We start from the raw sequence: 27,808 nt of genomic DNA, 5'->3' as shown, positions 1-27,808 counted from the left end.
TTAGTGAAATAGGGCAGAATGGAGTGAGTGCACGTGGGGAAGATGATAATGAATTTAGCTGTGAAGACCCTTTGAGAAATGCCAGTGATAATGTTGACTAGGCCTTGGGAGTCATTGCTAATTAAATGATCGTTAAAGTTTTGGGAGTGGATGAAATCTAGGGAGGGAGTATAGATTGGAAGAGGGTCAGGACAGGGCTCTGAGGAATTCCAACACTTCATGGTTGAGTAGAGGAGGAAGAACTGGCAAAAGAAAGATCAAACAAAGAGCCAGAAATGTAGGAGGAAAGTCAGAAGTGTGTGATGTTGTGGAAGCCAAGAGACACAAGTGTTTCAAAGAGGGAGAGGTCAATGTGCAAAATGCGGTGACGGGTCAAGTGAGATGTGGCCTGAAGACCGTCCAAAGATGTAGTGACATCAGTGCCACTGGTGTCCTTAGGGAGAGTAGTTCTTGTCCAGTGGTACAGCTGATTCAAACATGCAACTCACACACCAGCCATCACTGACATTGGCTAGACTGCCTTTTAACACTTGCCATTGATTTAAAATACATCTTGAATTCAGGCTAGGAAACTAAGAGAGAATTCTCAGGAGGATGCATTGCTCTTTTAAGCAAAGGGTCTGATCCCGTATCTAAGCCTCATTGTACAACGCAGTGATTTTCAAAGTTTTAATCTCTTAAAAATTATTGAGAACCCCGAAGAGTTTTTGTTTATACGGGTTATGTGTATTGATATTTAATATTTGATACTGGCATAGTGGAAATTGAAACTAAGTAACATTTACTAATTTTTAAAAATAAAACAATTTCATGTTAACATAAATGACATTTCTTATAAAAAACAGAAAAAATTTTTTTGTGTGTGTTTGCAATTCTCCTTAATGTCTGGCTTGATAGAAGATAATCAGATTCTTATATATGCTTCTGCATTCAATCTATTACAGCGTGTTGTTTTGGTTGAAGTACATGAAGAAAACCTGGCCTCGCACAGTAACGTAATTAGAAAAAAGAAGGAGAATTTAATAGCTTTTTCAGGCACTTGTGAATCTTCTTTGATACAACACTGATGCTTGACTTGGGTTAATTGCAGTGTGGAATCTGAAACCCTTTCAATGAACTTATCCTCTGTGAATTGAGATCCATCAGTCCACCTTCCACTTGGAAAGGATCTCCCCCCACACCTGATTTGGTCCCATCAGACATTAGCTGTTAGGAAAATATTGGTTTCCCTGGTTACGTAGATCTTCCAATTGACATGTTTCCTTTTACAGTATCAAAAAATCACATTCCAGGCCAGCCCAGTGGCATAGTGGTTAAGTTCGCATGCTCTGCTTCAGTGGCCCAGGGTTCACAGGTTCGGATCCCAGGCACAGACCTATACACTGCTCATCAAGCCATGCTGTGATGGTGTCTCATATACAAAATAGAGGAAGATTGGCACAGATGTTAGCTCAGGGACAATCTTCCTCAAGCAAAAAGAGGAAGATTGGCAACAGATGTTAGCTCGGGGCCAGTCTTCCTCAACACAGCAAAAAATGCCCAGAAAACACATTCATTAAGACTATCATCCATCTCATTAGAAAAATATTGAGAAGTTATCAAGCTCATTATGTTTTTCCAAATTATCATTTTTACTTAAATGTATAAGTTTTATCATTGGCAACAAGCACAACAGAGTTGTTTTCCTTGAAGCAGTGGGCTCCCTCCACTTATTTTTAAGAAAATGCCTGCCATATGACGAAGTTTGAATTACTATAGTTTGTCAGTCACTCTTTTAAGCAAAATGGTGTTCCTCAAAAAAAGTGGTAGTTTAGGTCCCAGATCGAATAACTGGACAAGCACTCTTCCTGAAGATGGTCGTGGCCATCATCTGAGCTGCAGAGGGTTTTCTGTGAACCTCCTAATTTGTCACAGAGACTATTAAAAAAACATGTACTTAAGGGTTGAGATTTAATAAAATTAAAAATCAATAAAATAGTAATACAAGTTAATAAAATAAATGAAAATTTTTGCTGTTTCATCAAGCCATTCTTTAAGTAAAATTGGCCTTTTTTTTTTTTAAGATTTTTTGTTTTCCTTTTTCTCCCCAAAGCCCCCCAGTACATGGCTGTATATTTTTAGTTGTGGGTCCTTCTAGTTGTGGCATGTGGGATGGCTGCCTCAGCATGGCTTGATGAGCGGTGCCATGTCGGCGCCCAGGATTCGAACTGGAGAAACCCTGGGCCGCTGAAGCAGAGCTCGGGAACTTAACCACTTGGCCATGGGGCCAGCCCCTGGCCTTTTTTTTAAAACTGTGCACGTGCGGTGGTGAAGATGGCACGATGCCGTTCGTACAGGTTGGCGCCATTGCCTGGATTCATGCTAAGCAGTGTTAGCCACCGCTGCTTTTGCTCAACCAGTGGATGTCAATATAGTGAAAGGAGCAAATAAAATATTTGTATTATTGTAAAATCATGTTGACCTGGTGATCCCTGGAAGGGTCTCGAGGACCCCCGGGGTCCACAGACCGCCCTTGATCAACTGCTGGTCTAGACAAAGATCTGACATCTAAGAAGGCAGTTAGTCGAAGAGAGACTCTCCAGACGTTAAAAGAAAAGGCAAGGATTTCCCTCGGAAAATGTTTTCTATCTTGAGAACAGCTCTGACAGCTAAAGGAATTAGAAATGTGTCCTGTGCTGCAGTCATAAATATTTCAGAAATTTAGTTCTAGACTCAAACTATTTGATTAAGGTTCGATAAATGCTTAAAATAAGCCAATAACTGAGTTCTACTCATATCATCACAATGACTACCTCATCTACCATATTGGCATATTTTAAAGATCAAATGAGATAATAGGTCTGAAAGCTATATGCTAATTAAGGGAAGTTTTACTTATAAAAGGCAGTTTTATATAAAAACAGAATCAAAGTTTTCACGAATGTCAGCATTAGAAGGACCTTTAATGAACATCCAGTCAAACTGTCTTATTTTATCAGCGAGGAAATTAAGACCAACGATGCGAAGGACTTTCTCAGTTACAGCGGATCCTGATTCTGGGTCCAATTTTTTGCCAACTGAAGTGAAAAGTTAATTGTTTATACCAGATAGCAAATGAAAAAAGAGATCTCACACACACACACACACACACACGAACATATACATTTGAATAAATTTATATTATTCAAATTTATAATTTGAATACTATCTATACAGACAGTATAGTACAGATAGTAGTAAGCCCATTAATTTGTACGTAACTTAATGTCTATGTATTATGTTTTATAGACATGAACAGTTTACTCATTTAAATAGTTTGTCAACATTTGTTGTGTCCAGACGCTGTGCTAAGTGTTAGGGATATGGCGATTTACAGCTGTCAGTCCCCGCCGTCCAAGATCTTTCTGTCTTGTGAGGAAACATGTGAGCGGGGTGGCAATTCTGGTACACGATGCTGTCTTGGGACAGTCATACGCTTGGGGCGCTAATAAGAAAGCAGCTCCCTCGGGTGGGAGACAAGTGGGCGAAGAAGGGGTCACAGAAGTTTCCAAGAGGAGGTGGCGCTGGTTCAGGATCCCCAAGGGTGTACGAGGGTTACCAGAGCAAGGAGGACATTCCAGACCGAACAGTGCATGACAGAGAAGAGGGTCTCTGGGTCCTGCTGTGCATGTGGGAGGAGGGGTATGGTTGGAATTGCTGTGAGAGAGATGGGCAGCTCCATATCATGAGAAGCTATGCGCGAAAGATTTTGAACTTGATTTGGAAAGCTGTCTGGAGACAGTTTTAGTCAAGTGATCACATCTGCATTTTAAATACTTCATTCTGGCAAGAGTTTGGAGGATGCTTGGCAGAGAGATGAAAACGAAGCCCTGGGGCCATAATGGAGGTGAGCCCTGAGGGCCGCCTGATGTGAGCAGAGGCCTAGGATGGGTACAAAAGGTATTAAGATAGGAACTACAGAACTGGTGATTGGGTTTGTTGCTTGGACCTGGGAAAGGGAGATGCCCTGGTGTCTGTCTTGTGCAGCTATCACAGTGCCTGTCACCAAAATAGTGAAATCTGAGGATGGGACAGGTTTCACGGAGAACGGGTTGGTTGCATTTTGGACACGTTGAGTGTAGAGTGTCTGTGGGACGTGCAAGAAGATAGTTGGAGATAGGGGTTTGGAGCCTGGAGAGAGGACTAGGATGGAGCTGGAGAATTGGCGGTCACAAGCAGACAAGGCAGGGAGTGGGCCGGCCAGGGAGAATGTGTGATTGAGAGAGGGAGAGGCAGTGGGGGGAGCTCTAGGAATGGCCGGCGTTAGGAAGGTGTGCAAACAGTGTGGAAAATTAGCAGCCATTTTCTTATCAGAAGGGAAACTAGGAGAAAGTGGTGTCACAAAAGTACAGAAGTAAAAAAAAAATAAGCGTTTATAGAGAGAAAGACAGAGAGAGAGAAAGGGTACAGATGTCACAAAGTATTAAATGGTCTTTAGGGATCAAACAAGTTAAGTATCAAAGTGTTTGGGGAAATTAGCATCATGAGGGGCGCTGGTGGCCTTAGTGAGGGCAGTTGGCTGTGTGGCAGTGGTGGTGGCAGCAAGGACATGGTGGAGGGGGGCCCAGCTGGTAAAAGAAAATGCCGGCTTGGAGCGAGCTGAAGAATGAATGGGGCTTGAGTTCTCTTTCGAGGAGCTTGGCTGTGAGCGAAAGGAAAGACAGTGTATAGTTTATAGATACATAGGGTTTACAGAAGATGCCAATTCATTTCTAGATCCTGGGATTCAAGGACGTTTTAAAAGTTCGTTTGCCTTATTTCTAAATAACTCTATCCAGAGTACCCAGAACACAGTAAGTACAAGCGATGGCATCACATGAGAATGAAGGAGAAAACGTTCAAATTAGAAAAATGTAAAAATAGTTAATGCAAGCAACTATACTGAATACTCTAAAATGCCCAAAAGCCACATTTCCTTATCCCCACGTGGTAGACAGAGCACCACCTGGCAGCAGGGCTGTTATGAAATAACAAACAATCCCTTTTCTGCCCTGAAAGTAAGTATTCACACAACTCTCACCCTCTCTCAGGCAGCCACTCAAGTCTCTTTAACAACCTGCTTTGGTTTAGGTCTCTTTGCCCTTCCCTGTTCCAGCTCAGGCTATCCCCGTCTCACGCCCTGTCCCCTGGGCGGGGAGGAGCTGCTGGCCGGGAGCTGCCTCCTTAGCGGTCAGGGGTCTCCCAGGACGGGCTGCTGGTTCTCAAGTCCTTGGGTGTGGGGAGGTGTGCCAGTGAGCCAGCAAAGCCGTTTCTACATGCAAACATTCCCGAGGACGCAGGAACCCTCCTGTCTACAGCTCCCAAATGCCTGTCCTCTGAACTCACAACCTCTTACACTCCTCTGCCATCCCTTGCCAACAGTCACTTCTTCCTCATGCTTCCTACTGAGCAACGCAGGCCATTTGTAGTGGAGGAACGGTTGATAGTATAGGGCGGTGGGTTGGCGCACAGAGCAGAAACCTGATCTCCAGGGTGGAAATCCCAGCTTTGCCATTGAAAAGCGAAGCAAACTCTGACAACTTCAAAACTCAGAGGCTCCATTTTTTTTTTTTTAATCTGTAAAATGGGGAAAATAACAGTCTCTGTCTCTCGGGTCATGGAAGTGAACAGCATCCATATAGGTTAAGTGCTTACAACAGTGCCAGACATATAATCCCTTGATAAATGTCAGCTATCATTATTGAGAAGGACTCAAGAGAGAAACACCCTGTGCCTGGCTTGGAGGCAAATATTAGAATGCTTTTCACTTAAAAGAGAATGCAATCTGGACAATGTCTGCCTGAGTTACTTGGACCAGGAGGCATTTTCCTGTGGTTTGGGGAGAATGTCTTCAGATGCTGAGTTTAATAAACGGCAGAGACTCATCGGCTATCTGGGCTGGAAGAAACCTTTGGGACTATCCAGCTCACTGTGCTTTCGTGCACCTGGTCTGGACAGGGACGTGGCTCTAAGAAGGTCACTTATCCTGCAGGCGGCAGGGCGTGATCAGAAGCATCTCTCTTTGCTTCACGGTCCCGTGCTCTGCTTTCGTTCTTCCAAAGATAAGAACACACGGGTTTGAACTCTGGGTGTGTGTGCAGGTCATTGTCTTTCCCTTCTCAGCAGCAACTGTCTTTCCTGGTAGAATTTCTCCAACTAGGATTGCTGTTTCTGGAACCAAAGATGAACTCCTTGTTACAAATCCAGGACACACACACACACACACACGCACATGCTTGGTAGACAAGTGTCTCTCCTTTATGATAAAACACCCTTTAGTTAGTGAGATGATTTTATTCAAGCTGTGCAAGAAATACAAAATAATCACTAAGATTCTGGGCTACCTCTTCCTCAGTAAACCTTAAAAATAGAATGTGCTCTGAATACTTAGACCAAAAGGCTTTTTCTTTTTTTTTGGTGAGGAAGATTAGCCCTGAGCTAACATCTGTGCCCACCTTCCTCTATTTTATATGTGGGATGCTGCCACAGTGTGACTTGATAAGCAGTGTGTAGGTCTGTGCCCAGGATCCAGGCCTGTGAACCCCAGGCCTCTGAAGTGGAGCACGCGAACTTAACCATTATGCTACTGCACTGGCCTCCCAAAATGCTTTTATGTAAGTATGTACAACTTATTCAGTCGGGGCTTTATCTTAGCAGTGACTTATCCATCGTGCTGGATGAATACACACACTTTGCCAGGCAGCCCACAACGTGAAAGGAAGTGCCGTCTCGGGATCATTGAGCGGGTAAAGGAAGGCGGCTTTTAGCGTGCTGCCAGCCCACTCAATACCTGCTGCTTTTTCTAGGCTCGGCAGTCAAACCTACATGGGATCCCAGAAAGACTTTGCCAACTAGACCTGCTGGTAAACGGTGATGACGCCTACCTTTGGAAGCTGTCGCAATAAGTAAGGTAATGTATTTAAAATGCCAGGAATGCAGCTGGCATTTAATCAATGAGATTTCCCCTTCTGTCCAGCCTCATCATAAATGATGCTGAAGCTCTAGGCATCGAAATGAAGCTAAAAATCTATGCATCTCTAAAATGACCAGAAATCATGGTATTTTCAGAAACCCTCAGTAGTATTTTCCTTCAAATCTGTTGCGAGCAGGGGGGACAGAAAGCCGCCGTCTAAATCAGAGGTTTCAAATGGTGACGCATGGGTGGGCAGCGAGCTAACTGTAGATGTTTCTGTCTGACTCACACACTGTTTAAGGCTTTTAAAATTAGCTGCTAACATTTAAAAGTAGGGAGGTCTCACGTGAATATCTAGATCCTCAGCGTCTTTTACAAAATACCTGGCTTGGGAGGCCTTGAATTTTTGGTCCCTGATTTTAAATCTTCAGGGAACGGAAACGGTCCCTGCTGGGCGTCAGGAGAGCTGAGTTCTAGCTCTACCACTAATCGAACAAATTGCTGCTTCTCTCTGGGCCCTTTTCTTCTTTTTTGCAAAATAAGAGCGATCAATGCTCTAAAATCACTTTCTAGATAAACAAAGTAAATCTAAGGGTAGAAAAAAATGATATAACCCCTCTAGAAATTACACCGCACTCTAACAGTCAGCCAGGTAGTAGAAAGCCTTAACAGTATTCCAGAGTATATATAAGCGGTTGCACAAAAGATTATCCAAACTATAGGCATCCGTTTAAAGGCCATGGGAGTTCAGAAAGAGGAAAATCTTTTTTAAAGGAAGCACTGCTCTATTTTATATATACATGGGGAGATTTAAGCTTCCCATTACCAGATGTTGAACACGCAGACGTGCCATGTATCCATCTGCTCTAGAAATTTCCCTGTTTCCACATTCTCATCTTGTAGTTTCGAGGAGGTTGAGCATGCCACGCCTCGGCCGTGGAGGCTTTCTGCTTGGTTGGCTTCAGACAAAGTTACCATTAACTCCCCAACCTGCAAGAAAATTATTCCACACAAAGGATTCCAAAATGTCCTCCTCTCCCCCTACAAGCCTGCGAACAAATGTTACAGGAATGAGGTCAGAAAGGAATCCTCCGCCTACCAGGCCTCTGAATTCATTTACCTACCTCAGAGCCCATTCAGAGAAAGGGGTGGGACCGGGAACAAGAGATGCACGGAGGCCAAGTGGAGTTTGGGGGTCGAGCGCTACATTACAAGATTTGACAGGCCTTTGCCAGCCTTCAGGTTCTTTGTGTCTCTCACATAATAGAGAAACACAAACTGAGCAGCACACGATCTGTGGTTACACCCTTGGACAGAGCACACTCTTTGCAAATGCTAATAGTATTGTAGCATCCTGTCACCCGGGAACACAAAAAAGGATGTTGATTTTCACATGAACCAGAACAGGCCCATTGTACACAAGTTTGTGACCAACTTGTAGTATCTGCACATCAAAAGCCCAGCCAATCATGGGGTACACAGCTGGCGAACCTCACTGACAGGGGCGCCCCACGGGGAGAATGAGATCCAAATGTTCCATCCACTGATATGGGGACAAAACACAGTATTTTTGACGTGAATGGAACTACGATGCCACAGTCCTGATTCAGCGATGACCATAGCAATTAGCATAATTAGCAAGAACGTAAATGTCTTAGGTATTTAAAAAGAGAAATCTGAATGTATGAAAATGGGAGTGGTGTGTGCTCATGTTGAGAGAGGCAGCAAGGGGCAAGGATGCTCAACTGAACATTCATATGAGGGAAGTTCTGATACACGAAAAGATAAACTCATGAGAACATTGGCAGGAAAGCATCCATCTCCATTCTAATAGTCTTAAGAAACCAGAAACTTTAAGGGTAAGAAAATCAAATAAAGAATATATGACATTCCTGAAAATAAATTTAGTCAAAATTAGCTTTCCTTTCAAATGTTAAATTTATTAGAAACAAAAAGGCAGTCAAAATTTGAGAAAATAAAATATGCAATCAAGGTTTGAAAAACTAGGGTAAAAATAATTCTGTATCTTAATAGTTGGGCTAACTCAAAAAGATTTAGAGAACCTGCATAGGTAAGACGGGAAAATTAACATGATCATCCTGTTGAGAAATTGCAAAGAACTCGTTACTCCTAAGACTTCAGGTCTGGGGTAGACATGAGACTAGAGCCCGCTGAATCTCAATAGCATCTCGTCCCCCGGGACCCCAAAGGGAACCACACATCTCTGCTGATGTTGTTACTGCACAAATGTGGGGTTCTCTTGTCTGATTTGCATAAATAGAAACCAATTAATTCTGGATTTGGCTTTTGGGGGAGAAATCAGCTTTATTCTGCAAGATCGTTCTGCAGGGAGACAGGGGGGCGTGTGCCCTCAGATCTCTCTCCCCAGTTCAGGATTTGGGGCAAAATTTAAGAGGTTAGGGAGAACAGGCTGGCATGTGGAAATGCTGGTGGGACAGGTTTTGATGCGTGGGCTTCCAACACTTATGGTAAGGTTTTAAATATTTATGACAGGGTTCGAAACATTTAGGATGAGGTTCTAAACATTTTTGATGAGGTGGGGAAGGAATTTTAACACCAATCCTCCTGAATGAGGGACCCCTGCTTCTGATAAGAGTCCGACTTTTAAGTTTCCAGTGTGTCCCAGTCCTGGGCTCTGTGGGAAGGAGGCTCTTTTGTTCCATGGTCATCTCAGGTCACAGTTTCTTTTACGCATGCTCTGGCCATGTGACTGCAGATTTTCTGAAAGACAATCCTTAATCATTTTGTTGATAAGAGACAGGGTCTGTTCGAACTGGCTCTAAATGGGCCTGTTGGTCATAGTATTTCCATTCTTGTGAGGCAACACAGGCCTCCTCCAGTTAGGGAAAACCTATCCTGGGACATTTCTGTAAAGTCTGCTCATTTTGCGCTTTCTGCGTGTATCAGGGCCCTCTCTAATGTACTCCTAATTTCATAAATAACTTCATTTTCCTAAAAGTATCTTTGAGAGCGAGCAGATTTTGGAAAGTGCATAGGCTTGTAACCAGACTTGTTTTCAAATTTAGACTTTGCTACTCACTAGAATGATCCTGGTTAAGTTACTGAAAACTTTTCTGAGCCTATTTCCTCATCTATAAAATGGAAATAATACTACCTGTGATACTGGATGCAAAACACAAGAATACTGGTTCCTTTGCTCTACATTCAAGTTCTTAACTTGAAAATTTAAAACGAAAACTGAAAACATTTCATGAGATCAATCCTTGGTAAGATATGGACCATTAAAAAGGCTTCAGGGGGCTTTCTAGATGAATCCCAAAATGCTAATGGCCAGTGACTCTACAGTTCTCTGTTGTGCTCCGAGTCCTGCTAAGACCTTAATAATGGGCCCTTAGTAGGCATGTGTTCCCATGCCTGGAACGGCTGCAGACTGAGCATCTCTCTGCACCTTTTCTCCCAACACACATCAGGCCCCTCCTCTTCCTGAGAGTGTTGTTCATGGCGGCAGGGAGGCGGGCTCACTATTGTCACTGGGTCGTGCAGTGTTCCTAACGCATAGGGAAGGTGATTTCTGGTTTTACTATAAATAAACTGATTGTAGAAAAAAAATTACATACATTTGGCATACAAGGGGATTGGCTGTGTACCACCTGGAGCATCACCGACTGCAAGTTGTGAGAACTTTCAACTTAAGCCTTCTAGGTAAATAACATTTCTTAATGGAGAAATAGTAAGCACTGTATTTTGTTAATGATACATGACTAGTACTGTGTCAGGATATGGAAAAGAGAGATTAAAAACAAAAATGGGACACAAACTAAGGGAGCAGAAAAATGGATAGGTTCATTCCTTAAGTTTAAGAGGTGAATTAATTTCAGCACTTTCTAGCAGCTGAAGCAAAGAAAGAGGTAAGGTCTTGAGTTCTCTTTGACGGAAGGAAAGCAGCATATACATTTGTCTGGAGCGGCAAACTTTGCTGGCACTGAATTATCTAGTAATCCTCACTTTAATGAACAGAGACATGTCATTAGGTTTTACTTCTGCGAAAGACACTGTGCATTTTCTTCAAATAGGTGTCTCATACAGTATTTGTCTGTGAGGGCCCAGGGCATAATATTAGATAAACTAAAAGGTAGGTAAAGGTACATAGTCCAGGCCGTACTGCTTTCTGATGATTTGGCCTAATTCTTACATAAATTTTAGCAAAGCGAGAAGACGGAGTTAACCTGTTCCCTACGTACTTTCTCACAAACGTTAGAGGTCTCACAAGCTTTCAGCCAGTGCTAGCTCATGTAAACTATGACTGTATTTTCTGACAAGTGGATAAAATTCTACTTTCCGTCTTGTTGCTATGTGATTTAGTTACTTCAAAGGTAAGCAGCAGAAGGGACACTCAGCTTTGAACATCGAGTGTAACGTGTAACTGAACACAGCCATGACACGCTCTGTGGGAGGCTGCTGGCAGTGTCACGCAGGGGGACTGGGTCTTCAGTGGGGCCTCGGGCCTACAATTTTTTAAAAAACGACTTTGTGAATTTTCTCAAATACTTGGATAGGAATCAGGCTACACCTGGATTAAGTAGCTAAGAACAAAACAAGTAAGAATTCTTCGTCACAAAGAATGAACAACTGATTTAAAAACATTTAAAAGTTGCAGTTACCTGCCCATCAATGACTTGACCCCGAATAAACCTTGACACTGACAAGAATGTGAAGCTGAGGAGAAGTCTTTCGGACAGCCAGCACACACACACTCTCAATTTTCAAGCTAGTAACTCAACCCTGTCATTAACCTAATACCTTATGAGGAACATTTTTCCTACCCGTTCTTTATAAAACTGTCTTCTTCAGGCTAAAGAGCACCCACATTTAAACTTTCCTCATACTCTCCTGCTTTTTAATCTTGGACAATTTTTGGATACTTAAGTCAAGTTTTCTACATCTGTTAACTTAGTCTAATATGTGCAGAAAATATGACTGTCTTAGTTATGACAAGTTGGGTATGCTTGATTATTGTAAAACATTTTTTAATATAATCAATTAATACATCTGTATTATTTACAAGCACATGGTGCTACTTCACTTTGATAAATATATCAATTCTTTAATTGGAAGAAAACAGATACTCTATCAAATCTTCAGGAAGTAAACTCTTCACACTGTTTTGATACATGACGATTTTGAACTTGAATTGCACAAAGGATGAAAACAATTTAAAATACAACTACTTTTCGGGCCTCACACCAGGACTGGTCTGTTAGCACTGATAAGTGAAAAAATGCTAATATGGCTGGAACATGTTCTTCCCTATAAACCTTCTAACGGATTTCAAAGACTGTCTCCTGACATTTATTCACCAGAAATACACCACATGCCAGCTACTATGTACTGGTTACTGAAGCAATCGTGACTTTGAGTCTTTTCCTGGTTGGTTTAGCCGACTATGTGAATCCTCTGCCTTATTTTAGACATTTAATGATCAACAAATATTGAATAAGCATCATGTATGAGCAAAGTTCCGGGAGGAATAAAAAAGTGAGAAATGGGAGTTCATAATCAGGTGGTAGATGGAATTAAGTGATCTAGAAGCTTCCTTCCATTTCTAAGACTTACTTAAGACTTTTTAGTAAGCCTCATGTATGACTGAACATGTTAGCATCACTAATGAAAATGAGGGCTGTGGAAGCAAAATGCTATTAAACATTTTTTATATATTTTACCAAAGAAAATACCAAAATGTTTTGACAAGTATGAAGACATGAAAAAAAGCATTGTTTAACCATTGATTACAACTGTGAAATGGGAAGCGTGTAAAGCTCAAGGATTCAGAGAAGAGCCACATTAAGAGGGTGGTTTGATCATGAATTTGGTTATACTGTGGGGTCGAATTATGACCCTGGGTCCTCAGGTCTCTCTCTCCCTCATTAAAACAGAGAAAACTTAAAAGATGCTCTCCAGTATAGAATTCTAATGTGATTTAAATATCTTTAATTGCTCATCTACACAAATGACCTTAGATCAAGCACAGGCAAAATATAAATTGCAATGATGTCTACATGTAGTGTCAAGGTTTCTAAAAATAATACAAAGTTCATTCACAGTGCACAAGTAAAAACAAAGTTAAGTCTTAAATATTTAAACACAGCCGTGATTGTTCAAAAGGTAAAGAGATCTGTAAGCACATTTCCATACTGCTCAAGTACATGAAACTGTAGCACATACCAGCTTAGAGAATTGAGAGAAAACGCATTACCTTGATCCCTTTTATCGGAAAACTAAAATATTGTATTTCTTTTCGAAGATAAATACGTCTAAAATAAATAAATATAAGATTATTAACTAGTTACAGAATTTCTCTCTTAAACCTACACTCTGAATCTTGCCATCCTATGTAAAATCCCCACATTGCAGGGTTAGGAGGCACGACACTCTGCAAGGTTCCCCACTCATTTTCACACTATCATTTGCATTTGGAGGCTAAATTCTTGGTGGGAAGGAGTCTGCTGAGTAAAGCCTGAAAGGGGGGACAACACAAAGAGGAGAGAACACAGTTGAGCTGCTAAGAAGGGCTGACTGCTGCACCTGGGAGCACAGCTCAGGTGGCTCCAGCGGAAGCTGCAGGCACTGCCGCTTGTCCAGCGGGCAGCTGACAGACACTGACTCTCCGAACGGCCACCTGAGCGAGTCAGTTTTAGGGAGAATCTATTTACAATGGTCCGGTCTTCCACACAGAACTTCGTTCACTCTCTTCTTTGCAGATTCTGACGTGAAAAACAAATGGTTCCTGGTCTTCTTGGAATTCAACTTCTGTATATCGAATATCTGAAGTGGTTTGTTTAAATCTGAATCATTTGTAATTTCTGAACTACAGACACACACACAGGGTTTACTGTTGAGAATCTGAATTTTATTTCTTTCAATGACATCTACATTTAATAAATATCTAGCTTTCAAAAAAGAAAACATGCTTAGTATGAGATCAGCTAAAAACGAAAAAAATATATAATCCATGAAAGAAGTCATATAGTTGAGGAGATGAGGGAATGTCTGGACTCCTATACGGGGCTTTTAATATTAATTTTTATCACCTATTTATATACTTAAATTACAAATACTGATCTCAAAGAAATGAAGACACCCCACCCCCCTTTCTTAAATTTATACAAACGGATGTGATAAAATTACTAATTTAACATCAGCATTTTACTTGGGAGAAGAAATCCGTAGAAATACCGCTGAGGGCATTTTTTCCTCTCTATAGCTGACAGAAATAAATATGGTCCTATTCCCTTTTTCCTTTAGAAATAGATATGCAGTTGTAAAGTGGGTGTGTTTTACAACTGCGAAAACGTTAATTACTACTGGCATGACGTCTGCTTCAGTGAGGGGTTGCCTCCCGGCCAGCACTGCTTACAGGGAGCTAACCAGTGAGGCCACCGCCCAACCTTTGTGCCAGACGGTGCGGGGCTCTCCCCCTTTCTGTCCGTGCACTAGCCCTAGATCTGACAGACCCACGACACGCTCTCGATTGCTCACCCACCAAACAACAGTGTATGCTGTGGACACTATGCAGCGTGTGCTGCTACTAGCTGCAGAAAACCGCATCTACGCTTTTCAAATAGTATAAAACAGGTATTTACCGAATTCTCAATTCTGAAATATTCTGTGACATCCTTCAACCTTGCATACGAAGTGGCAGATCTTGAGATCTCAATGAAGAATGTATTAAAAAAAAAAAAATGCGGGGGGGGGGGGTGGTAAGGGAACTGTTACCAAAACACAATTCCAAGAAAATTGTAAAATTAAGTAAACTGTAAATTAAAAACTGTCACACAATGGGCATTTTTATTAGAATAATAAAGGCTTGACGAAACAGCAGCAAAGAGCCAAATTAAATGAGAAAGACATTTTAAGTCAAAAATAGCATATCTCTTTGCTTTCAAGTCTTCAGCCAATAAAAAAAATTTATACAAAACACGAGAGTGCTGTGAGGGATTGTTGTAACTGAACTGCAATGAACGAAACCACGTTCTTCTTTCAACGCTCAGCTGAGAGGGGGCGGTCGACGTTACTCTAATTGTTGAAATAATCTATTTAAATACAGTCCATGAAAACAAGCCTTTTCCTGATGCCTAGTTGCAATGTCTGACAATAGTCTAAATGAAATCACTCAGTTGATTATTCTTAATCTTGCCTATCCTGTGTCACAATCCAATAGCTTTGTCAACAGGTAAAGCAACACTGTTAACAGAAAGCCTAGCTCACGTGTACAACATCCAGAATGAGTGAATTCCAAACAGTTACAGAGTGTACAACACCACCAACCGGATCAAACAGGTAAAGGGCTGCTGACTTAGCTTCCACGGCAACTCGCTGAGCTGTCGACAGGCCGCTGAAATCTCTTTCACTGTACACAGAATCGGTGCAGTCCAAATTCACCTCTTCCTGGGTTCTTCTGTTAACTGTTTCCTTTCACATGATGAACAGAAACTGAATTCTCATGGCCAAATAGTTTTTGGATACAGAACATTACAGATACACATAACAACTCACCAGGTTACCATCATTTTATATACAATTGATAGCTTTTAGAACATTGCTGTAAGTTTTATTTCAAAACACCAAGCATTCTCTTTCTGGAAAAGAAACGGACGTGGAGTAACATCAGCTAATGAATTAGTTGAACTAGTGCCACCACAAATGAGACAACAAGCAGGAGAGCAAGTGTCTGATCCTCAAGGACTGGACCTAATGGTCATACCACTTATATTAGCCCAATTTATCACTTCAATACAATAAAATAGGATGTTAGTGCCATTTCCACTGCTCTTCCATTCAAAGGGCAGCTGATCGTTAAAGTGCCTCTAACACGCATAAATTATCTTTATTCCATGACTTTATGTTTAGAAAGGTGGAATAGCAGAAGAAAAAAAGGCAGGACAAAAGACTTTGGAGTTCTCTTTCTTCAGATGTAATGCAGAGGTGATTACATTATCAGTAGGATTCTGTAAAAATAAACACATTTGATAACTTTAGGTCTGGAGAGACAAAGTGCAAAATTTCTAAGTAAACTTTATTACCGCATGATCATAAAACTACTGAAGCTTAACTCCTTAAGTTTTCTAGTTTTATTAAATTTAAAATATCATCTACCATAATAATTTTATCAAGCATGATATATGAATCAAAAAATACTACAATTCATTTCTTACAGAAAAAAGTTAAAAGCATACTATATTAAAATGGATCAGCAGAAGGAATCTGTACATGGCTGGGTTAGGTATAAGCATCTTCACCAAGCATCAGAATTAGTTACTTGAAACGATCAGGCTGAGGAACTCCACACATGTTAAAACGACCACTGAGAAACTATTCCTGAAGATGCTTGGTAACTTCCATAAAAAGGTCAGAATGAAGCACGGCTATCATTTTGCCAGATTTATTCTTTTAAATGGATTTGGAGGGTACAAAATAGATCCTCTGTCCAATTCATAGATATCTGTAACAGTTCAGAGTCATAAATCCCAAGGGTTAGGAAGGGCCTTAGAGACCAGACAGGTAGGGGACAAAGAAAGTTGGGATGGTTTCCCTGTATACAAATAGGACAACCTGGCTCTTATGACTGCCCTGGTCTGCATTTGGGACAGACACTTCGGCAGGAAAAGGCATGTTCCCAGCAGCAAGGGTAACTCTAGATGTTACACTGACCAGCTTAGGGAAGTGACACTCACTGTTAGGTAAAGCATTTTCTGGCTTGGGGAGTCCTCATTTCATTAAAAAGACAGAAATGTAGTTTATATTTTTAATGGGGTTTCAGTGACTTTCATGAATTTTCTTCCCGCAAAAACCACATTTGTAAACAACAAAAAAAACCCCCCAGAAATATCAAGTGAACTCCAATGCTGAAGAAGAGAATCTCCAAATCAAGAAGGTTCTCAAAATGTTTATCTCAAAATTAATTATTGATAGTAATTGTGATGACAAGGAAGATATCATAACACTTCATGTTTTTCTTTTTTTCTTTTGCTGAGGAAGATTAGCCCTGAGCTAACATCTGTGCCAAGCTTCCTCTACTTTATATGTGGGTCACTGGCACAGCATGGCTGATGAGTGATGTAGGTCTGCGCCCGGGATCTGAACCTGTAAACCCTGGCTGCCGGAAGCAAAGCATGCTGAACTTGAACCACTAGGCCACGGGGCCGGCCCAACACTTAATGGCTTTAAAAGAAAATTTTCTGATGTTGTATAAAACATTTATGAACAAAGACACTTAACACTGGCTTTATTTTTGGCATGTGTTAAAGATGACTGATATTTAGTTTCTAGATATATTTTTGTATATATCTATACATCTGCCTTAAGAGATAATACAAAGTAACAAGGTATTACTCTAAAGCTTTCTAACTCCTTCCTCCCTCATTCACTGCTGGTGTAGCATTCTCAGCGATGTTGGTCTGAGCTGTGCTTCCCTTTCTAGCTTGCTCTCTCAGACGTATTACCCCTACAGTAGAGGAAAGTAGGCAGTTTGGTTTAAGGGCTTTTTCTGAACAGAGTATACAGCTAGGGAGGGAATCTTTCACATTTCTATTCCTTCCAGGCCTGACTGTGTTGCAGGCTGTCTACAGGGTAAGGCTCACAGATAAAGTGGTTACTTAAATATTTTAAATAAATGACAATGTCTTAATTATAGCATTTTCCTTCTCTCAACTTCTTCAATAAAAACAAAAGACTTACTAATTATAATTCTTCAGTGATAATTAACAATTAACTGTGCTACTAAGGGAAGTCTTTTTTTTTTTTTATAAGGAAGATTGGCTCTGAGCTGGCATCTGTCGCTAATCTTCCTCTTTTTGCTGAGTAAGATTGTCCCTGAGCTAACATCTGTGCCAATCTTTCTCTATTTTGTATATGGGATGCTGCCACAGCATGGCTTGATGAGTGGTGTGTAGGTCTGCGCCCAGGATCCAAACCCACAAAACCCAGGCCACTGAAGTGGAGGGCATGAACTTAACCATTATGCCACCGGGCCGGCCCCAAAGGAAGTCTTTAAATATATAATATTTTATTGGGAACAGGCTTATAATGCCAGAGTACAGAATTAGGTAAGAGAGTCCACACATTCAGCAGAGTACTAAATTCTAAGGCTAAGTTACTTTAAACAGGAAAAGGGTATATCTAAATGATTTAAACATAAGAGAATAAGATTAAGAACAATTATTGAAATTTTTAGTCAAGCCAAATAAAAAGCTTTGTGAGGTAACATACACATAACTAGCCATCGAACATGAATAATGAGGAATAAAATAATGAGAGCTAGAGTTAATTCTTTACATGCAGAAAATTTAGGACCCGCTTGCATATTATGAAATATCTGAGCTTTGTTCACCTTTGTTCTGTTCAAAATGAGTTCTAGAGGAGAGTTCTAGTTCAGCCAGAAGGCAATCAAATTATTCAAGGGAACGTTATAGACATGAAATTTAGAATCTAGTTTCAGAGATTCCTGCCATTAAAATTATTCCTACCATTAAGGCTATTTGATTATATTAAAATTACTATTAAGGAGCAAGATAGAGTTAAGTAGAATGATAAACTATTAAGGTAAATTTAAAATACAGCTTTTGTGTTTAGTTAGTGCGAGTGTAGTGAAAGGACTTTTACTCACTCATTATGATTTATTTCTCCTGATGAAGAGCTTCTATAAAAGCATCAAGTTTTTCTTGAATTTCTCTAACTTTCTCTGTAGAGATAAAAAGAGAGAATAAATTTGTTAAAAACATTTGTTTCTCAAAGGCATCACAAATCACAGGGGACAATTATTCAACAAATGGTCTAGGATACTTGAACTATTTGGGAAAAGGGGAAAAAAATCACCTCGGCGCCACACATCACCTTCTATCCACATCAAGGTCTAAGGGCTTCCAGCAGCGGCACTTAACGATCTTTCGGAAGGCGGAGGGCATGGGGTTTGCGCCAGATCCCTCTGAGACTTGAGGAAAAGTTACGGACTCTTACACAGAAAAATGTACACGCAGATGCACAGACGATTATGTACGGAATTTTAAGAAGTTCTCAGATTCTCTGGCGTCCAACCAACGACTCACAGTCAGCGACATTTAGAACAGAAGAAAATATAAAATAATAAAACCACTTTCAAAAATTAAAAGAGAACGCAAGCGAGTCATTGGCTGGAGACTAAGAAATGACTTTCTAGGTATAAAGTAATGGAAAGAATTACAAAGGAAAAGATCCACCAATATGACCACATTAAAATGTACACTTTATATATCAAAATGTCCTAAAATTAAAAGACGAAAGTAAGTGTAGGAAATACTTGCAACAAACATGAAAAAGGCAATAACACTTTGAAAATACATATAAAAATGTATTTTTTTAGCTATGAATAAAGGAAGTTTAAAAACACCAGAGCCACTAAAGACAGATTTACATTATTTTATTTGATTTTAGGTGTTCACGTGTATAGACTTCTAAATAAAATCTATAATTTCTCTCTGAAATATGAAGATTCCCTCCCCAAATGGAAACTATTCACAGTGCACATCAATCTCCTAATATTAAAAACGGAAAAGTCACGATTTATTCTACTTCACCAGTAACTTAACCACGCAACTCCTATTTTAAAATACAGGTTATAGCAAGCATAGTGACAAATATTTTTGTCCTTTTAACACAATTTAACACACGAATGGGAATTACCAATTGAAGGAAGGAACTGGTTCAAAGCTAGCGACCTAGAGGCAAAACTGCCCAGCATTCTGCCTTCTGTCTAGAGAAGAACCATCTAAGATGCGTTACTGTCTAACAGTTATATCTTTTACATTTAAAAATAAATAAATAATCTGCAAATGAAGATAGAAGTATCCCTTTTTACCAGTGAGACAGCATTTGTGATGAGTAGCCAATAAAAGGAAGAACTGTGCTTTCTATGAATTTTTATTAGCACGGCAGGAACTCAACAAGCCTACCCAAGTTGCATATAAAGAACATAACATCCTCATATTCCTTTTCCAGTAATTTCACACTTCTAATTCTTGGTATCAGACTGAGACTAATGCAAAATCTATAGGAAGAAAAAAAAACCCCTGTTGTTTTAATCAAACTATTTACTGAGGAAATATGATAATGGTTATTGCAAAGGCATTAATTCTTATATATAAAATTAAATCAGAGAAACAAAAAAAGAATCCCAACTCAACTCTTGGAAGTTTAGTCTGTACTTTTCGGTAGTCTGTACTATTTTTCTTTTTGAGGAAGATTAGCCCTGAGCTGACACCTGCTATGAATGCTTCTATTTTTGCTGAGGAAGAGTGGCCCTGAGCTAACATCCATGCCCATCTTTCTCTACTTTATATGTGGGATGGCTGCTGCAGCGTGGGTGACAAGTGGTGCAAATGCCGGGGCCGAAGTGGACCATGTGAACTTAACTGCTCCACCACTGGCCTGGCTCCTAGTCTGTACTATTTTTTAACCAGCAGTCAAACCGGTAAACGCACTTCCTTTCTCAAAATAAGGCCACATTCTTATTTTTAAAATTAATTCATCTAGTTGCTTAGAAACAGCTTCACCGACTTCCCTCAGTGAATACCTAGAGAGTTCCACAGAGTGCAGTCCATCAGGTGAGAACTGTCAAAAGGCGGGGAGGGTAGGAGGAGAAAAGTTTTCTAAATTGTCTCACAGAGTTTTGGAAATGGATGGGGTCTTTAAAAAATCATCCAGCTTCAACAGTACACCACATGGCAATCGAACCGGAGTTTAGAGCCGCAGCAGCTCCTCTGAACATTTCACTGGGAACCATTTCCACGTGGAAAGCTGGACTTCATGAAGAGAAGAAGTCCGATTCTACTCGCTCCATGATCTGAGCACAAGCGGGCCGCTGCAGAGCCAGCTCTATCCATCCTTTTGCCCCATCAATAACCTCCATCCTTGGCTGGACAGGCGATCTGTGAGTGGCTGGTACAGTGGCCTCACTCACAAGAGACTGTTCAGAGCAAGATCTATTTGTATGGAAAGAGACCGAGAGCCACTCTGATGCAGGTGTCTAACTGTGGAGTCTCAAACAATTCAGTCTTCTAAAATTAGAGATAAGCAACGTTTTATCCTAAATGAAAGTAAAAGGACTATTTAACTTTAATATAAAAATGACAATAAAAAATTGCCAAATTTCCCTTAAAAAAGCTGTTTTTACAAAATATTGTAAAATGAGAATATCAGGACACTATACCACCATACCCTGAAACCTCAGGAATGACTCAAAGGATATTTACGTAAGGTTCCAGGAAGTAATGGGGGAGGAGGAAGGAGATGGGAGGATGGAGGTAAATGTTTAAATAGAATAACTGTGATAAACGTATCCTTATAATACTAAATAAAATAATCAATTTCCTTCTTTGTTCCTTCACTGACACAATGCACCTAATGGAGTGCATTGGGGGCACAGGTGACATCCCTGCCTTTGAGAAGCATTCTCTGCTTACTCCTTACCTCCTTCTAAGTCTGTGAAGCATCCACTATGTTTTGAGTGATTTCAAATCCCACATGTCATTTGGTCTTCATACAACCCTGCAGGTCTCACTGCCAAAGATGAGGACACTGAGCCTGGAGAGTTAGCCATGCCCACGGTCCTCTGATTCAGAAACACATGCAAGATCTGCCACCATACGCAGACTCCACATGTAACAAAACAAATGCTATCATTTCAAGTGTATTTGTTCTAAGTTTTACCTTTTATGTGAAATAAGACATATTTTGGTAAAGCTTAGGGAGTAGAATAGTTAACAAGCACCTCCTAGGTAGTTCTGTGCCTAGGAATGACTAAATACGTACAGTATACTCTCATACTCTGCTGAAAATTATCACCTCTAGAGGAGACTGGATCTACAGACACTCGGAGAAACCCTGGAGAACCATGAAACTGGACAGAAAAAGTTCAGCATCCTCAGTGTCTTGAACAATGTCTGGTTTACTATAAATGCTTAATAAATACTTGGTAAATGATAAATGAAGTTCCCAAAAATACAGCACAGAAAATAAGGGCTGGAGGTTATCAAGAAGAAAAAAATCACTTGACAGGCTTACTGGATGTTACGCCAGTGACCAAGAGGGAAGAGGCCAGGGCCAGAAGAGCTAGAGCAAGCCTGGGGACAGGAGGCAGCACACAGACTGACAATGCAGGTCAAGGAAAGCTGGCGGGTCACCTGAACAACATAAGCAACAGGGAACTGAGAACACTCAGGTCCCACAGTACAATACCAGTGGAAAAAGAAACTTCAACTGAATTATTGCACCTTATTAGGAAGGCTAAAATATGGTGATTATACACGCATGCATGCACGCACACACACACTTGTAGCTTTAGAAAGTAAATTGATTTCTTGCTGTGCAAGGAAGCTATATTACAAATAATAAGCAGCATTTCCCATATTTGAATTCATTCATTTTTAAATCCTGATGGAAGTTTTCTGCACTGTCTTGTATACTAACTACGCCATCCAGCTGCAAAGAAAACTGAGCTAGTATCCATAAAATCAAGGTTGAATGTTAGCAACTAAAACTACTTTCTAATCCTTCTAAATTAATGTCCCAGTATTACAGTGTTTTCAAATCCCAAAATCTTATCGTATTTAACTATTTCACCATTAGAAATTACTTTCCCACAGAAATATATGTACAGATTAGCATGGCTAAAGCAAACTCCTTTTTATATTAAATATTTGCATTAAATATTTATAGTTAAAAGAATTCTTATAAAATTTGTGATTTACTCGTTAAATTAAACTAACTCAGGAAGGGATTAACAAACTGCTATTTCTGTTACACTGAAATAGTCAATTCCACATGTAGTGAATGCTGAGTCTATGTTCCATTTATCCAATGTTTACCTAAAAGATGAACTATTTCAAACATCAATTCATTGTGCTTCTTGATTGAGTCATGAATATTCCCATAATCCCCAACTCATAAACCATGAGGCTCAGTGAATGAAGTTCCTTCTCTTTTTTCTTTTCTTCAGATGACTTGACACCCATTCATGTTTTGGGTCTCTTCATCTCCACATGAAACGATACGACTACTCTCATTTTCTTTCTGAGTTTTCTGATACTTGCTCTAAAAGTTTCAAATATAGACTAATCTGTAATTAGGTTTTGAATACACTGTGAATACCAAAAGGCCAAAGCGGGGAGAAGGCTCACTTCAGTGGTTAATAACAGTTTTGAACAGGAACAAAGAACCACAAACAAAACGCTACCACATGCACTGAAATGAACCTTTTATAACTTTTGATGTTTTTAAAGAAAGCATGAAGAAACAAGCTGTAAACTTACTAACGCAGTGTACACATCCAAAGATGCAAACGGACCTTAAGAGAACTGCTTTATAACACGCTGCATACACACTTTGTACCAAGCTTAGGGACACCTTATAGGTGAGATTCTGCTATAGAAAGCTGTTCACTACAGGACCGAAAATTAAAGGAACACTTCTCATAATGTAATATGTTATTCCTGAGAAAGCCTGCTTTTTATTAGACAATTATACTGTAAGTGACCTTCAGAAGTTTAGTATCTAAAGGAATCCTCTAGGGTACAGGGAAACAAGGAAACAAACAAGATTGTCAAAATTACAGTTAAAATCTTAGATCTGGCACAAGAAGAAATGTGTTCCTTTTACAGCTGATGAAAGGAAGAACCAAAGAGATATCGTCAAAGGTGTATAGCTGTATCTAACACTTCTCTTCTGAATCTTGGCCCTATACTTTTCTCCCTACAAATAGGCATGATTATTTTTAAACAGACTCATTAATGAAGACAAATAGAATACTGCTTATTATAGAAAAAGGAGGTGTCCTTTCCTACGTCCCAGAAAGCTGCTTGAGACTGGTACAGTAATGCCACAGCTGGGGTCCCAGACTTCCAGGGGTCTCTGAAGGTGGTAAGACAGTTCTCTGGGTTATTTCATTGTTTCAAAAGTTCAAACGGAAATCTTTGTTTGGACTAGAATTACACCTACTCTCATAACAATTTTTTTTGCCTTTTTAAGGAAGATTAGCCCTGAGTTAACATCCACTGACAATCCTCCTCCTTTGGCTGAGGAAGATTGGCCTTGAGCTAACATCTGTGCCCACCTTCCTCTATTTTATATGTGGGATGCCTGCCACAGCATGGCTTGATGAGTGGTGGGTAGGTCCATGCCCGGGATATGAACCAGCGAACCTGGGGTGCTGAAGCAGCGCCCGTGAATTTAACTGCTATGCCACTGGGCTGGCCCCGACGTAATTATTTTTAGGCTGATTAGGAAGTATAACTGTAACCCTATGTTTCTAATTATAAAGAATATAAGTGTATTATTGTAGACAAATCTTCTAAAACATGGACCTTACAGGAGTATACAATAATGAAAGGAGTGTTTGATTAAAAAAGTTAGAAATCCCTGGTCAAACATCTCTAATAATCAATGAGGTAGTTCTACGTTTTTTATAAAAATGAAAACATAAAGCATTAAAAGCTAATGTGATCAGGAAAACTAAGCTTCTAGTCCCAGCTTTGCCTTTACCCTTATGACTGCAGACAAGTCACAGTCCTAGTATCTCTATCTATAAAATGAGAGAACTGTCCAGAAGAATTCAAAACCCATATTACTTTAAAACTTAGGACTGGACTATTCTATTCTAACTGATCATATGTTCTAATTGCATCTTTTAAAACTTGTTAGTCCTCTTTTATTTCTTAGTATCTTTTATTTATTTGCTAGTAATTTCCTAATAAAAATGCAATCACAAATTATGATATTATTCTTACAGGGCTACACAATTCATTTTGGGAAGATACGTTTTATAGTGTTTTTTATTTTTTTTGCTGGAATCAATGTGGGACTGCTTGTATGAATTATCTACTTACAGAAGTCTGTCATTTAAAAATCACTCGGCCCAGCACAGCACTTGCTATGTAATAGATGCCCATGAATATTCATTCACTGTTCACTCATTCACTGTTGAGTGTCTGACTCAACCAATACTTAAACATTAAAGATGATTATTTAAAAATTTGCTATTTTCAGACCTCAAAACAATATGACTTAGAAAGCAAGCTACTGTAAGAAAGTCTGTGAGGTAAATTATAACTTATGTCTGCTGAATATATAAATAGCTCATTAGTAACTTGTGGATAAATTCAGTTTTCTTTCTTTTGAGCTCTTTTAACTGTAAGCATTTCTACCAGGCTCCTTTTGGCTAATACAATCAAAACTCCTTCAAATACCTTCTTAATATTTTGAAGCCTTTTCCCCAAAAGACTTCAGTATGGGTGAACACAGAATAGACTTCAGTATGGGTGAACACAGAATAGACTTCATTAAGCCTCTATATTGGTTAGGCCCTTCAACTTTCTTAGTACATGGCAATCCTAATTTCAGCTCAGCTAACTATTAATTCTTATGAATCTGTCCTTAACTAATAAAGAGTAGCACCAATGCAGGTGCTTGTCAATGCCAACCAGTATAAAACCTCAAACTTACTGCTTGCTACCTGATACTTACACTAAAAGGTTCAGCTGCAAGAAAATATTTATGTAAGACTGTATGGAGGATGTAGAAATCATCTATTTCTCTAGATACTACACATTTCATCTTTAGATAAGTCAAACCAAATAGCTATGTATCTGGACTGCATCATTTTGATTTCCCTCAGAATCGCTTATGCTACTGGTCTACACTGAGGAATATTTCAATAAAGTCCGATGAAATTCATGATTAGATGTAGCCATTTGACTCACTGCATCACCTCACTCAGTGCTCCTTTCTGACAACTGATGAAAGCTCTCTCAGGTGTGTGTACAGGAATACCCATGCTTCTCCTAAGCAACTGCTGTGCTGTTGTCTGACAGCCACCATAAATCATGTGATCAACTTTGCTTCCCATTTTGCATCAGCCACTAGGAAGCTCAGGGCTAAATTTGCAGCTTAGTTATAGCAAAGTATATAGAACCCTTGAGAATGTATTTTGAGGGGGTACAATCATCCTAAGTTTCACATTATTTCACTTGCCTGGATTTTCTCTTTCCTTCCACTCAACTTTTTCACTTAACTATTTTTACCTTTCGCACAGGACAGGTCTTTGTAAGCTTCCCTCAAATCCTTTTTGGGGTAAGGTAGGGAATTAATAAACAAATGAAAAAGCTAGTTTGTACCTCTAGGCAGGTCATTCATATAATATGCCATAATATTCTAAAAGTGGTCTTTTCATACTGCTAATACTTCTTAAATCAGTAGTTTAAGAAACTTTGGGGGACAATATTTGTCACATTTAATCTATGAATAATTTCTACATAAGGGAAAAATTAATTATTTTTATTTCTGCTCAATTCTTGAGAAACCCAATGATATAAATATCTATACTTAAAATATTTATTTTTAGCAACAAAATAAAAAAATCAAATTTTTGTGGGATTCATAATTGTCTTTTTTAATGTAAAAGTTAGATAGATTCTATTATAAGATTATAATCACCTACTGTGAATTATTTTCTTATCAGTACATAAAATGTTCCATATTAGGTACATCTATCAACTGAAATTATGGAGAAAAAAATCTTTAAAAGTTATTTTATATGCTAACACATGAATGATGAAATGTTTTATTTTCTCCAAAAAAAGTTTAAATAAATAAACTACTTCAAAATGAAGACATTCCTTTTGTCCACATAGAAAAATCTAAATATCAATATAATTTAGAAAATACCATTTAGGTAATTAATCGGGAAGGCTAAAAAGGCTTTAGCCTAATGACAAGTAAAATATTTGGTCCCAACCAATTAGAAATGTTTTAAAATAATCCATCATTTTTTTCTTTTCTATTTCCTCTGATTCTTAAAAGCTTATTTGACTCTGAATTTTTTTAGGAGGAAAGTTGAAACATTTTAAGAAAAGGAAAACCACCCAGGCAGCCCTTAAAGAGACAGGACATCATTTATCACTTGCAAAGACAGATTTATAAGAAGAGGGCCCCTTCTGTTCCTTTAAGACTGAAAAACAGATGGGAAGTGAATGGACAGTCAATGGGACAAGAAAACACATGGGAGGTGCTGCTGTATGTATGTTCCCAGCAGAAGAAAGAGGTCAAGATTGTAACTGCATGACTGGGTCCTGGAAAGGGTCTTTCTTCAAGCTGTTACAAAGAAAAACGCTGTTCCTCATCCTGCTGTCAAACTGTTATAAATATTGGTCTGTCAAAAGACCTTCAGTGCTGAAGCTTTAAAAAGGAGGTGCAACAGACGAATGAATCATGAGAATGATTCTTAAACAGTCAGCTCATTAATGTAATTTTAAAAGTAAAAACAAAAAATACAAGAACAGAGAATGTAATTCTGATTTATGAACCAAACTAAAAGTTTATTAAAAAAATATGGAATTATAACTTGCTGGCTTTAATAAAGTTATAAATTAAGTGAGTGAAAAAACAGAAATGAAATACAATTATATCACTTAAATAAGATGCTGCATTAGGACAAGCTAATATTAAACTTATCACAAGGAGAACTAACAGGCATTATGTTTTGTTAGGCTGATTTCATAAATATGCACTTATTTCTCACAATAGAAGGTATCATTATATTGGTACCATAAGTCAGAATAAGGCTCCAAGAAATAATAATAACTTTAGAATTAATTTCTTATATTCATTAATGGAGAAAATCATGTTTCAATTTTAAGTCACAATTTCTTTTTTTCTATAGAAAAGGAAAATTACAAAATTGAAATAGCAATGAGAATACATGGATTTATAAACTTAGGGTTTTTTGAAGAATGAAACCACTACATATGTCTTTAGGAGATAAATTCCTTGCTCTAGATTCTCAATGATTAGTTTAACAAGGAAAGTAGGGTCTAAAACTAACACATTGAAATT

The 27,808-nt window shown here is 39.2% G+C and overlaps 1 protein-coding gene across 4 annotated transcripts in view; it reads right to left on the bottom strand.

Moving 5' to 3' along the window:
* Positions 1-13,777: 13,777 nt before the first annotated feature.
* Positions 13,778-27,808, bottom strand: part of OPA1 (OPA1 mitochondrial dynamin like GTPase) — an 84,802-nt gene continuing 70,771 nt past the window's right edge. For all 4 annotated transcript variants that reach the window (XM_005601892.4, XM_001500454.7, XM_005601891.4 and 1 more), the window contains 2 exons: positions 18,555-18,629; positions 13,778-15,897 (listed from right to left, as the gene is read on the bottom strand). In XM_005601892.4, coding sequence (XP_005601949.1) covers positions 18,565-18,629 — 65 coding nt within the window. In that variant the 3' untranslated portion in view covers positions 13,778-15,897; positions 18,555-18,564. The remainder of the gene's footprint in view (positions 15,898-18,554; positions 18,630-27,808) is intronic.

The sequence above is a fragment of the Equus caballus genome, chromosome 19, assembly GCF_041296265.1.
Source record: "Equus caballus isolate H_3958 breed thoroughbred chromosome 19, TB-T2T, whole genome shotgun sequence".
NCBI lineage: Eukaryota > Metazoa > Chordata > Mammalia > Perissodactyla > Equidae > Equus > Equus caballus.
Note: the sequence above shows the minus strand (reverse complement) of the source record. Positions and strands in the feature narration are given on the sequence as shown.